The 14970-nt window shown below is 36.2% G+C and overlaps 1 protein-coding gene across 1 annotated transcript in view; it reads right to left on the reverse strand.

Moving 5' to 3' along the window:
* Nucleotides 1–14970, reverse strand: part of PDZRN4 (PDZ domain containing ring finger 4) — a 361626-nt gene continuing 346656 nt past the window's right edge. Inside the window, 3 exon segments of the mRNA XM_019660455.1 lie at nucleotides 1–1630; nucleotides 5110–5226; nucleotides 9192–9293. Coding sequence (XP_019516000.1) covers nucleotides 104–1630; nucleotides 5110–5226; nucleotides 9192–9293 — 1746 coding nt within the window. The 3' untranslated portion in view covers nucleotides 1–103.

The raw sequence follows: 14970 nt of genomic DNA on the forward strand, positions 1-14970 counted from the left end.
AGAGTCAGAAAATATATATAAAAATGCCACATTGAACGAGGCAATCATACTCTACCCAAACTGGTAGCACCCTCTTAAAATCAGTTGCATTCCATTCATTCCGTCATACAGTGGTGACTGACAAAAAGGCATTATGAACTCGTGTGCCATCAGGAGACTTGGCCCCATGGGTCATCAGTTCTTGGATTGTCATCCAGTTGTCCAAAATTTTCTTGTTTCTTTTTTTCATCATCTTTTTGTGACTCAGTTCAATGATGTTGATCTCCTTCTTGCCCTCACTGCCACTCTGAGGACTCTCCTTGAGACACTCCAACCGGCTCCGCATCATGAACTCTCGGCGCCGACGCTGCTCTTTGGCCCGAACCAGGTGTTGCTTTCTCTCCTCTTTGCTCCAGTAGCGCCCCATTTTCATCTCGCTCATGGTGTCATCATCTGTCGTCATGCCACTCCGTTCCTCCTTGATCTTTAAGGCACGTTCCTTCAGGATCCTGTCTCGCACTGGTCTCTTTGTTATGTACCGAGTCCCATCGCTCCTAATTTTCACCTTCCATTCCATCTTGGGCTCTGAACACTTCTGAGACTCCTTGCACATACTCACCAAACTGAGCTGACTCTGAGCATATTCTACTGCAGATTTCTGTTGAATTAACTGCATGTAGCTTTGATAATGTCGGGCATGTGCTGGGATGTTTGAATACCTATATGAGGAGCTGTGGTAAGGAGAGAGGTAAGGGATGTGTTCGCTGCCTGTCTTCTCTTGATCAGAAAGCTTGTTGCTTTCTGAAATCTTCTCCTTGCTTTCTACGCCACAACCTTGTTCAGTGGCTTTGGCTTTGGTGGAGGTCGCCTCTTTACTGCTCTGTCCAGAAGAGGCCTGACTGGCTGCAATTGTGCTTCTCAGGTTTTTCTTATTGGTGAGGTTGATCATTCTTGGAAGGGAACTGTCAGGCGAACGATCCACAGTGAGTGGAGTGCTTCTGCAGCTTTCAGCTGTGTTGTAAGCACTAGAGCTGTCCTTGTCTGACTTTTCTGGGTGTTCAATGATGTCATCTAGTTTCCCCCTTTGCATATCAATGCTGGTGTTATAGTTTCGGAATCCTCCATCATGCAATGCCCAGATATCTCCATACTGGTCTGTCACTTTCTGGAGCCTGTGAGCCTGCATGATATTCTGACACTCAAGTTCAATGTTTCTTAGTTCTTCATTAAGCAACTGTAGCTCATGCTCCACTCCCTCTTGTTCCCCTTGATTGCATTCTATTGTGCTGCTCGAGTAATACAGGTCATACTCTCCATGGTTTCGAATCTTGCATTTGAGCTCCAAGAGCTGCCGGAATCGTTCACATTCCTCATCCTGGTTGCCAGTGCAGTCTGAGTCAATGTATTCACCGGATATGAAGCTCTCATTGCACGGAAGTTCCACGCTCCCTAGAGTGTCTTGGCTCTGCCCCAGCTCCCGCTTGCTCTTCAAAGATGTGCTATTGGGGTCCTCCACTGCATTCTCTTGCTCTGAGCTCTCATCATTTCGCAAGCTTTCATCCGTGCGCCCCACTCCACTGTCCTTCTCATGGTTGTTGGATGAGGATGTGGCTGTGTCTGTTGTGCCTTCTTCTTCTTCTTGTTTTTTTGGCTAAGAAAGTAACGTTGAGGGAAGAAAGAAAATAACGGTTGTTGAAAAACTTGCTGGAAAAACAATGCTTCCTGGCAAAAGTGAAGTTCCTAGAAAGATGCTCTAATTTTACTATCCATAACAATTTTAGAAATAAAGGCAATGAGCTCGAGGCAGCTTTTTATGCAATGAAATAAAAAAAAACAACTGCTTGAATATGGCTATGATATTCACTTGGGGATAAATAAAACAGGACACATTTAAACAGGTGATTCTTATCTTAAGGCTTTCTCTTACTTGAGAGACTGTGCTGTGAAGGTGCATGAATCAGGTGACTTTATAAGTTTCTGAGGTGATAATACACAAAAAGATGAGAGGAATGTCTAAAGGGTCTTCAGCAATATGGAAGCCTGGAGTTCAGAAGCCATATCACCCTAGTACTTTTTTTTTTTTAACTTTCTTTAAGTTCAGAGGAAAATTTCAGGAATAGGGCAGTATTGGAGCCTAGGACCTTCTATCTATAGATGAGGAAACTGAATCTCAGATTAGTGACAGAGAAAATCTACAAGGCCAGTGCCATCTCCCAGCATCAGTATTTCTTATATGTCCAGGATGCCACATTCCTGCATATATATGTTTTGACCTCAGTGTATCTCCAAAACACATGGCTCAAAAGCAATATGTCTTAGGATTTATGGGGTACTTAAAAATATTTTTCTCCTCTTAACCAGTAATTTCTTTCCAATTTCTTTCTTTTACTCTACTGAGAATAAAACAACAGTTTTCATAAAAATCTAAGCAGCACTGATTGCCAGACATAGGTATAATATCAAAAATATATTTTGACATATATAGGTAAATATAAATGAAACTTTGCTCCCTGATAATTTTTGGCTTTCACGCAGAATCATTAACTATCACTGCCCTAAGGTGATACATATCAATTTTTTGTCTGTGAATAAGGTAAAGTTACTTTTTCTTCCACCATTCCTCGCATAGTAGTCTACATGGCTGTTTTTAGACTGCATTTTCCTCATGTCTAAGTTTTTTTCTCTAGCAGGTGTAATGATATAATTAAATATAATTAAACCTATTAGTGTTAAAGAAGGACAGGATGGGTATTCTAGAATAGGTTCCAAAGGGTCTCTCCAGATAATTGCTGTTTTTTTTCCACCTAAGTAATGACAAAACAAAATGTAACAAGAACTGGAGAGAGAAGAACATGGCCATGTATTGTGTTATTCTAGGATTCTCAATCTTGCTCTAAAATATTTTTCCTCATTTGTTGAAAACATACTCAGATTGATTTAAAATGTCTTATTGATAAAAAAAATAATGTTATAAATTAAGTAATAGTAATTAAAAATGGAAAGCTTGTTACATCCTTATGTCCCTTGCTATAAGCTGATGATATCAGATGTGGTGACATCTGCACTTTGTGCCATAAAACCCTCAGATGATATTATTGATATTGGACATTTGAGTTTCTATACCACATTATTTACATTTACATTTTTCTCATATCAAATGATAAGCTGAAAAAAATACAAGAAGGCTACTATCTTTTTAAAAATTTTACATGCAATATAAATAATACAGACAAATTATGCTATGGGAGATATTACACACGATGTGTCACTAGCAGCCATAGGACCAAGGGTAATACATAAAGTGAAACGCTCATATAATTATTAATTCTAGTTTTTAAATATAGACATGAATTTTTAATTGAATTTTCTTTTGTTTTGTCTCTGGTTTATGAACAAATGTGAAAATATAATGAGTTTTTCTATTCTCAAATCTAGAATTTCTGGTTTCTAATGTAATGGTACGCTACCACTTATCATTTCCCTATGGAATTATTATAGTGACAGGCAATGTTTCTACCAAGACACCTCCAATGTAGTATTATTGTTTATAAGGGCAAAGGACTTTTAAAGGTTTCTGTACTTCTCATCATTTTTCAGTTTCATGGTGAAGAAAAATTTCCACACAATGAAAATCTAACCTCAGGGACATCTAGTGTTACCTCAAAACACCTAGCATTTGTATTTTGTCTGATGAGTAGGCAGCATTTGACACCCTATCGCTTCACCTGGACAGGATTTCTCCCTTCTTTCTTTATTCCAGCATCCTCCTGTCAATTCTGTATCAGGTCACAGTTTGTATCTAAGAGAGAAAAAGCCTGGAGCAAGGGCTTTCTTGCTTGTAACCAGCGGCTGCCGCCCGAAAATATCTTTGTTTGTGGCCAGTGCTGAAGTCATACATAAAAATTTCAATCTGTCCTACATTGAAAAGCCATCACTATAGTAGCAGCATCATTTCTGAGCATGAACCACTGTTTTTCAAGTGGCCAATGAGCATCTTTGATCAGCACAGAGTATATGGGCACACATGGCTATGTTGACACTGTAGTTTGCAATCTAATGACTTATTTAATATATGGACATGTGCACACACACACATACACACACACATACATCTCTGTTATGGGATGCTTGAATGTCAATATATTTTATCATTCAGCTTGGTAAAGTGATAGGATGTTTGTGTTTCATGTTCCTAAACCTGTCAGGGTTTAAAAAATTATTATTATTACCTTTTAGGATGTGTTAAGAATTAATGTTGAAAATAGAATGATAATTAAACAAATCAGTAAACTGACAGCAGAAGTGTTAATAAAATTATATCAGGCAGATGAATGTCATGAATCTGAAATAAAAAATCTATGATGTATTGATCTTGTTTTTGTCTAGTAGGAAAACAACAACAAAAATGAAGACCCGATTTGACAAAACCACACTGTGATCTTTTACTAGTTATGAATTAATTAAGGGTAGGAACTTTGTTCATTTTCATATCCTCAGAATCAAGTGTGGTGCTTGGAACATACTAGGAGCTCAGGGGTTTTTTTTTGTTGTTGTTGTTGTTGAATGAATATGTGACTCTAAGGCAAAATGATGTCAATAATTTCAAGTAGAACTGCTCCTATTTAATAGTATAAAGGTGTAATCATAGTATCAAAACCAAAAATAAGACTGAAGGCTTACATCCATGTCATCATCTTCATTTAGTTGCCTAAATATTCAAATACATATGTTAATTTCAAAGTATAAAACTACTCTTTAGGGGCAGGTGTTACTTCATGAGATATAGTTTGGCTACAGCTGGCCTACTGGGAAGCAATGTGCGTTTCTACTATTAAATTTCTGAATTAGGTTGAACAGTATCTGGGTCAGCATTTGAATACTACTGTAGTCTACTGTAGTTTACTGACAATGGTCCCTAAGCTTCCCAAACTAGAAATATTTTTAATAGAAAAAAAAATTGTATTTGGTCTTCCTGCTTCATTTGAGATGATCATTTGCTCTCAAAAATTACCTTTATATGGATGTTTGATCAAACTCTTTGATTTTGCTTTTTTTACTCCATTGACAGTCATACACTAAAAAAAGAACTAGCACCATTTCAAATGATGTAGTTCAAATTGTTGGCCCTACCTGCTCCACCTCATTGGCAGTGTGCTGCATTGCTTCATTATGCTGTTCTTCCAACATCTCCAAGTTTAACTCCTCTAAGAATTCATTCCTTTCATCTTCCAGCCAGCCTTCATCCAGCTGCAAAAAAATACATTAGTACATTATATTAGGTTAGTGAGAACTCATGCTAAAATAAGGGAAACTTAAATGGCGACGCCTGACCAGTTCCTTTTATCATAATGATTCTCTCTAGAATACCAGTCTCTGATAGTTCACCTCTCAGAAGGAAAATAAGGTGATTTAAAAAAAAAAATTGGACTCATGCCTTTTATCCTTTCCTGAAACAGAGCTACAGATTTTCTCTTATAACCGAGTAGGCCTCACAGCATACAACATTATCGTCTTTCAAAATGTATGAAAAGCATACTGTATAATCCACAGCTGTCACGCTCATTACCTCCAACAGTCCTCATGGTAAAGAAATGCAGTGGTACTAATAGGGCCATGAGACGATTAGGCTTTTTTCCTTAACAACCACCACCAACGTGACTACCCACAAAGTGCCCCTCCCCCCACACTGCATGTTTCTTTTTAGGCAAATGGCTTCCAAGTTAGTAAGATGGTTGCTTGCTACAAATACATACGTCATTTATTTTATCGGAAAAAAAAAATTCAAATAAACCAAAAAGTGATGCTACCCATTGTCTCTTTTGGTTCGTTTTCCAGGTCCAATTCCAGGAAAAAATACCTGGCAAGTTGCAGTTAAGGGTGGTGGAGTGATGTAGAGCATGCAGAGTTTTGTTTGAGGGTGCTGAATGCAAGTATTCTTGTGCGAGTCTTATACAAATTAAACTGAACAAATCCCCTTGGCTTCTCAATACACAGCGAAGTGGAAAACTGGTGGTTACCTTGCTAATATGATGTGTCGACAGCCAATACGGATAATTTTTTCTCAAAGTAGATTGTGGTGCTGGATTACATAAATTAGCTGTCTATGCTGATTAAATTTAATGAATTATTGTCAAATCTCTGCTTCACTCTGTTAACAAAGAAATAGCAGCTTTCTAGTGAGCCCAAATTTGACAATAGTTTGAGGTGTTTTCACCACTAAATAAGTGGGCAAAATAACCTTTTCTTTAAAAGTGAACTCTAAGTCTGGAATGAGGACGTTAAACTGCATCAGAAGAGGCATTAGAATATATGTACCACATTCATTAATAGGAAGGCAGTCATAGGTTTCTCAATATTAATTAAAGGTTATCTAAAACTACAGTCACCTCAAATTTTACTGGGGCCAAAATCAGGGACACATTTATTCATCCTCATTTATCTTAATGTAGCCTTAATAACTTGATCAAGTTCCACCCCACTGACTTTGATATGCAGATGAACTATGAAAATTAAGCTGACTAAAAATTTAAATTCAGTCCAATTTATAATTGTCCAAGTTTTACATTCTTTAATCCCTTTTAAGTTTCATGAAGCTGCAAATGCCTGACTCCAAAAGAAATTACTTAAAAGCTAGAAATGTTCACTTTTTATAAGCACACTAAAAATTTTTTCTTAAATCAGGTCAAAACAAAATACTTGCTGACACTGATAGAGTGAATGATGGAACAAAGTCTTTTGAAATTTAAATTAAGGGGTGGGGAAGCTAAAGGGGCCACAGGGTAGAAATTAATGGTTCCCTGTAAGTCTTTTCTTATTAACTATCCTTGTAGATCCCTGAGTTACCAACTGTATTCAGTTTGTCTATTTTGATTAGGCTTTCCTTGACCCTGGAGAGGGGATAGATACGGCACAATCAGTCAAGAGAGAGTCTTCTTACTCACTTCCTTTCCCTGTCCCTTTCCACCTAGAAGTACATTCACTGGCAGCCTGAGTCTAGCTCTGTGGCAGAGACAGAACTTTTCCTTGAGCTGAGCTGCATGAAAGGGAGGACTTTCATTATGACACAGGGGGATATGTCTGCATGGTAGTGGATCATACACTGGCATTTCAGAGAAAGAAACGACCTGCATTGTCTCAAAAGTAGTGGCGACAAGTTCTTATAAGAGCCCTCTCTGCCCCCACGTCCCAAGGGGAAGAGGAGAGAATAGCAATATCGTTAATGGTCTGAGGAAGAAAACGGGCAGAAAATGAAAGAAAGTTGACAGGGAATGAAAGAAATGAGTTATTTAAAAATATTGCACAGTTGCACAATACTGCCCCCAGCAACTCTGTAGATCATTTCCAAGAATGTAGGCAGTATTGGAAACGTTAAAAAAAAAAAAAGGCTAGAAAAAAAAAGCACACAAAAACCTTCCACATTCTCCCTTAATAAAAGACACATGAGAAAAAAAATGCAATAATGGGATATATTGAAATTGATGAAAAAAATATAGGTGATATAAAAACAAGGTTGTTTGTTTTTTCTTTCCTTTTTTAATGCCACTTTATAGCATGTACTGCTCAAATTACATTTTTAAAGTACGGTGTTAAAATGCATTTTCTTTATTTTCCTAGAAATCCGATTTGCTAAAGGTAATTAGCTCTTTTCCAGTGTGATGAAGGCAAGGGGCTTCAGGATCAAAGGGCTAAGGCAGATCCTGATTTTGACAGATAGGACTCCTACGGAGTCAGACAATCCTCTTTTATCAACTGTGGAAAGGAAGTCATGTTTGAAAATTCACCCTCCAACATTGGTATTTTGGGTCAGGACAGATATTCAAAAATGCCACTGGTTCTACCAAGCATATGTAGTTCATCTAAGATTAACAGGATCTGGTCTTAAGTCATTAATTTCTATTCTTTCCACAGCCCAGTATAGCTGCTATGTGGGAACGAAATGCTTTAATTCTAAATTAATGAGGTTCTCTAGCAGTTACCTGGAAAGGGCAGGGAAACCAAATTATAACATTGAAATACCTTTTCTACAACTATTCAATTCTTCAATTTACCATGAGTTTCACTAATATGTATTTAGCCTCATTATTCTGTTCTTTTTCAAAAAATGGGATCAGTGAGATTAACTGGTTTGTGAACTATCCAGGTAATTAGTACAATTTCATATGCATTTAAAAAATTCACTGCCAAATAGGAAGTACAGCCAGTTATACATTCTCCCTTCCCCACTCTTAAGATCTCAGGTGTGTAACTTTATTCTGCCCTGGGCTATGGCAGGCTTTATGGGAACCATTTAGAATGGTCAAGGGCATAAAAGAAATATATGCGGAAAGGGTGATCTTTTATAACCACTATATTCAAGTCAGGATTCGGGTCTGACACTGAAATACACTTATTCAATGTAATTTATAGATAGTATGTAGTTACTGAGTCTGAAAAATATCAGATCAATAACATAGGAGACAAATGGCGATATAACCAGCTTCACTCAAACTACTGACAGATGGATAGAATGGTGACAATGTAATGTCTTTCTGCATTGTGGTGGGGTGTAAAAAGGATATAAAGGAAGTACCAATAGTACTTTTATTCCACCATTACCTCTCCTTTACTTTCATGACATCTCCCTCTGTAAAGATATATAAAAAAAATTCCTTTAGAAGCCATCAGTTTGTTTTTAGCTGGACAGATGTTTTTGTCACACTAAACTTGGAAAAAATTCATTTACCGTACATGGAACCACACCGTGCTCTGTAAGGCACTTTCTTTGATAAAGTTATTCTAAAAAGATTTAAGTTGATATCTAGATATGCTAATGTTTCTCTCATTAGATATTCTTTCAAGATACCTTAAAATGCCAATTAAGTATTTTTAGATGGAAACTGAAAGCAAGGATCCACACAGAATTAAATATCATGTAAAGTCAACCATTTTCCAGTTATGAATTCATAGAAATAACTGGTAAATGAAGGAGAGAATAACGATTGAATTTTGTGTGTCTTTCTTTTTAAAAAGAAAATGTTTAGCTGCCATTGTGTGGAGCAAAATAAGGGAGTCTTTAATGTATGATTGTTTTGATCAGGTTGGTAACTTAGGAAAGATAACTCAATTATATTTTGTATACTTGGTTTTACCAATATCCATGGCACTGATCTGCTATAGACTAGCAGATAATGAATATAAAGGTCGGTCTCAAGACTTCTGATCTCTGTTCTGACCTGAATCTCTGGCCTTGCCACAAGCAGCACGATTCTCTTGCATTCATCGCTAGAGAGCAATGCCACGGCTTCTTCTCGATTCTGGACATCTTCCCCATTTATCTAGAAAACAAATGAAAGTGGCACATTAGTTTCCATTTCCACAATGCTGCACACAATAAATGGCAAATATCAGCTCATTTATGGTAAATGTATGGACAATGAAGCTCACACAATGGGCTCATCTTCAGCCCCTCAGTGGTAAGTGCCTTCACTCAATTACGCGCTTACTGTAAGAGCCATATCGATCCCTGAAGGATGGCGGACATCAGAGGAAGCAGTTATGTTCATAAATGTCCAACCTGCGCCCTGGCAACATACATCTAGCAACACAATTAACCAGCCCCTGACAGGTGACGTTCATCTTTCTCCGCTCAGAGTAATGGAAGTGTCACTCTGAGATAATAGTGCTGGGGGAAGCAGTGTGGCAACACCACAACTGAAATCCGTCATCCTGCATGCTTGCTGCGAGCCAATTAGAGAGCTGCAGTATTATCTCTCACCAGACAACGCTCCCAGGCCACTGCTGATTGCATTTTCATTTAATCATTTCATATCTGAGTGTGGGTCTGACTCAGTCGTCTCAAATCACTCTCAGAATATCTTTCAGTGCTTACCTAACCCAAAGAAGGAGTAGTTCATCAGTAACATTCTCATCAATACTCCAGTTCCTTTCTAAGGTTTATCCTTACCCTAAAACAACATAACTAATGCAATATCTTAAAGCTCATCTCTTAAGTGTACTTAAAAAGTATTTTTAAATTACAGAGTAAAATTAGCTTTTTGTAAGAATGCTTAGTGAAAGAAACCAAGCTTGAGTAAACTTTTGGTTAAAAAGAAAAGACTCCAGTGGCATTAAAAATACATCATTTTTCCTTTTTTCTAAGTCTATAGACAAAGCAAATAAGGTTTCTAAAGTTTGTCTTTTAAACTCCATTTTTCATATTTAAATGTATTTACCTCTTAGTTGATCCAACTTTTTTCTTTGGGTATTTTAAATTTATTTTATTTTGATTGTTCAAACCCATAAAGACAGTGAGATTTTTGATCCATAATATATAATCAAAATATAGAAAAAGAAATTTCAATTGAAGAGGTCAAGTAATTGTATCTAAACTAAGTATTAATTATTTCAATAAATTAAAATGTGGCTGCACCAACTATTTTTTCAATAATTAATCTAACATCGTTCACTAAGGATTTCTGCTTAAAAGCATGAAGTAGACCACTGAGGGTTTCTCCTTGTGGGTCTCTGGCATTCTGGCTGATATATGATGACAAACATAATTACCAAAAACAAGCCTACGAAATCTCAACTTTGACCACAATAAATGATCCATATTTCTAGACTCCTATCATATATATTGAGCACAAACAAAGCAGACAATAATAAGCAACCGTGGTGGCGAGGGGTGGGAGCGGAGAGGAAGAGCCAGAACCGCACAACCTCATCATTATATTTTCTTACTCTGATCAAACGAAGATCAGCTTAGTTTTTCACTTGTATACGTAGACAGGAAACACAGCTTTTCTAAGTTTCAAGTGCATTGCTTGTTTTTGCAATTCACAAATAAAATTTATCAAATTAGAAAAGAGAAGCTATGACTCCAAAATGGAGACTTGTGACTGGAAAGCATATATATATATTTATTTTTATTTTTATTTTTTTTGGTAAGTATATACTGTACCTGAAAAGCTATTTTTGTACTGAATCCAAGACCTTTTTTCCCCTCAAATAAAGATAAATTGACAGTAATAGATTCTATTACATCTCTCCCACCCCAATTAAGTTTAGTTTGAAAATAATGATTTGCAAAGTTTTACTTTCTTTGAGCTTTGAGGGCTATCTTCATTCCATAGTAATTCTTAGTAGTGTATCTGCAATACATCTATTTGTCTATCAGTCATGGACCTAAGCATTGTCCTTCCACTATAGGCACATTTCATCACTTCATTGTAAGGGGATGGAGTTGGATGATCTCACACAGCTTGTCTTTATCTTTCTTGTTTAAAATAAAATCCTCCCTACTTTTTTTTCTGGTCACCACTCAAATATATATATATATATATNAATTAGGATGAGCCAGTAATAATCTAGCCAAAAGGTGAGTTAAGATTAATCAAGATAATCTTACACATTTACAAGAAAATTAACACTGCTCTGTGACTGACCAGATAAAAGAGAATTTCGAGAAGACTCAGGTGATAAGGATGAAAGAGCAGGTGAACAGTGGCACCAACACAAAACAAGGAATTTGAAGCAGGGAGCATAAGCTCATTGGAGGGATAAAAAGAATATGCTTATTTGGAAGATTTAGACACACCAAGACATGGATTAAGTTAGTAGGTAGCTATGGAAAGGCTATGTTGGAGGAGTTCTCCCTCAGCCTACATTATATGTTCATAAAGGTACAGTCAGCACAAAATAATATGGCAACAATAGCCTTCTTCGTGGCATGCAGTGAAGAAATGTCCACTGACACACATTGTTTTTGAACCCCATAGGTGGTTCACATATAGAGCCTAACACTGATTTTGGTCATTTTATATCTTGAATATAAAAAGCAATAATAAATATGGAATTTCAAAGGTAAACTCAAGTAAAATATTCTCCCTCTTTACATTCACATATATATTCTGAACTGAAATAAAATATCCCACATATAACCAATCATTTTTCTTTGCTGAGCAACAGATTTATTTTTCATTTACTGAAAAAACATGTTTAGCACAAAGATATGTTATGTAGAAAGATAAAGCATAACACTTCAGATTTTCAGTGATTTTTTAAAAAGACATTTCTCAACTTGTAGAACTATATAAACACAGACATGAAAAACACCAACATTACATTTTTAAAAAATTAGCAAGCACATTTGGCTTTAATAAAAATAAAATTAAACTGGTAACTTTGGAAACACAGCATTCTGTGAGATGTGTACATGTTTCTTCAGGAAAAATCTACACATTGATTCCAAATCACATTTATCTATTGGAGCAATATGAATTCAATGCATATTTAATCCTAGTTGTGTCAAGAGGATAAACAATGACCACAGGCATTAGGTCAGAAAAGAAATGAGCTTTTAAGGTAGACAGGCATTCTCATTTAAAACCATTTGATCAAAAATTAACTCTCGGTGCACTCAGAGTAATCTTATTGATTAATAATGGCTAAAGTTAGAAGTGATTAAATTTTCAATTGCCTTAAGTTGCTATTACTATCGCTATCTTAAAATTTTTGAGTGTAGCTTTTCATTATATGTAAATAAGATTCATTTCTTTCCATCTATGTAATAGCTCTTCAAAAGGTAAGAACTTAGAAGAGTAGAAGAGGAAAGAAACAGTAACAAAAGGACAATATGCAGAGGAGAGAGATAAATGAATAAAATAATTTAACTCAAACAGCATTCATTATTATTCAAATATCATTCTACCAGAGGTTTACAAAGACAGAGGGGGACACAAGGGCCAAACTCTATGAACTTAAAAATCTATGCAAGGAGACAATAAGTTCTATGTATGTCATAACAGAAGAACAGGATTTCCAAGGTAAAACAGTACTGCAGATGCAATCATAGTATATGTCAAAATGCTGAGAAAATACGGTGCCATCAAAACAGGCTCTAAAGAGAAAATGTATATGTGATTATTCTCTAAGGGAGGTGTAGGATTTGGCACAGAAATCTAAGACAGGAGAATAGCATAACTTTAGTGGAAATTGGCAGGCTGTTTTGGACCCAGGGATAACTCAGAGAAGACCTAAAAAGGGGCAATAGGCAAGGTGGGCAAGTTAATAGAGGGTGTTGAATATAAAGTTGAGGCATTGTCGTCAGACTCAAGAGCTACTAAGGAGCCACTATAGGTTTTTAAACAGGAAAGTAGCTTAAAAAAACATTCAGATGTTGTATCTCCATTATGTTAAACAAGCTCTTGGGTTTAATAAAAAAATTGATCCAACTCATGTTTGCATGTACAGGGTTGACCTGACTTTCACTCTGGAGGCATCATGATTGACATAATATGGTTTATATGTTTATATGATGAAAAGCTAGATTAAAAAAAAAACTATTGGATAATGTAACAATTTCACTTTTTAATAAGTGGGCATAAAAGGCATTTATAGTTGGCTATGCTGAAAATGGTTAAAAAAAATGGTTTCCCAAAATTTATTTCCAAATGATTGAAAAAAATATACATAGTGCTATGAACTGAGTATGTCCCCTCCCCCCCATTCATATATTGAAGCTCTAACCCCCAATGTGATAGCTGGTGGAGATGGGTGGTGATCTAAATGAAGTCATGAGAGTGGGTCCCTCATGACAGCATCAGTGCCCTTATAAGAAGGGACACCAGAGAGCTTGCTCTATTTCTACCATGTGAGGGCACAGTGAGAAGGTGGCCATCTGCACAATAGGAAGAGAGCCCTCACCAGGGAGCTGAACTGGCCAGCCCCTTGATCTCGGACTTCCCAGCCTCAAGAGCTGTGAGAAATAAATTCCTGTGGTTTAAGCCACACCGTGTATGGTATTCTGTTATGGCAGCTTGAGCTGACTATTACATAGAGTGTCATTATAAATAATCTCAGACACTTCACTGATCCTCTCTCTCATGTCTTTTCCTAAATTTTTCTTGGCTTTTCCTTAAATGAGTGGCAGGCAAGGGGAGCATAAATCCATGTTTATTGAATTTTATTAGCATCTGTAAGATGCGCTATATATGTTATCTAATTTAATTCTGGTAAGAAAATGACACCGTGATCTATGGGAAGGATTTCAAGACAATTTTATGAAAAAAAGTGATAGAAAATGCACACATTTTATAATCCACAATTAGGAGTTTTCTAAATAGTATACATGTATAACTAATTTATATCTGGTAACCACAGTGGACAATGAAAATAAAACACTCCTCCATAACTTTTCTTAAGGATAATCAATAATTTATTTCTCTTTTATTGTCACAATTACCACAATTACCTAGCTACATGACCAATGCCACTACATATCACAGGAAGATTGTCCACCTACACTTTACTGAGACAAAGACAACGGCCATTTATGTGTTAAATGTACAATGGGATGTTAAAAAGAGGTGGTTTTTATGTCTAAGACAAGGTGTGGCAGATGATTTATTAACAGGTTTGATTTAATACGCATTATGCCAAGAAACAAGTACAGAAATGTTTTGGCATTGAGTTGTTATTAAAGTAGAAAATAAGCAAACTAGAGAAATAAATCCAGATCTTAACTTACAATAGGTACATTAAAATAGGAAATAAATTGGCTCCTCAGTATCTTTGTTCGAGTTTTTTTTGTTTGTTTTCTTTCCTTTTGTTTATTTTTTATATATAAATGTGTAATATGAATATATCACAAGTTAAAGAAAGATCTCAGCCAAAAAGAAGGTACCAGTATATGAAAAACAAATGAAAATTTACCAGGTATTTTTGCTTACAAAAAATTTAAACTATAAAGAGTCAGAAAATATATATAAAAATGCCACATTGAACGAGGCAATCATACTCTACCCAAACTGGTAGCACCCTCTTAAAATCAGTTGCATTCCATNCATTAATCTAAATTCTTTTCATTCATGTTAGTTTAACATTACTATTGTGCTCCCTATATTAAAGTGCAGATAGCAGTGCCTTTCTAAGAGGGTTGTTATAAGGATGAAATGAGTTAACACATGTAAAGTGCTTAAATAAGGGCTTGGTATAAAGGTGCTCAAGGTTGGC

The sequence above is a fragment of the Hipposideros armiger genome, unplaced genomic scaffold (assembly GCF_001890085.2).
Source record: "Hipposideros armiger isolate ML-2016 unplaced genomic scaffold, ASM189008v1 scaffold_318, whole genome shotgun sequence".
Classification (NCBI taxonomy): domain Eukaryota; kingdom Metazoa; phylum Chordata; class Mammalia; order Chiroptera; family Hipposideridae; genus Hipposideros; species Hipposideros armiger.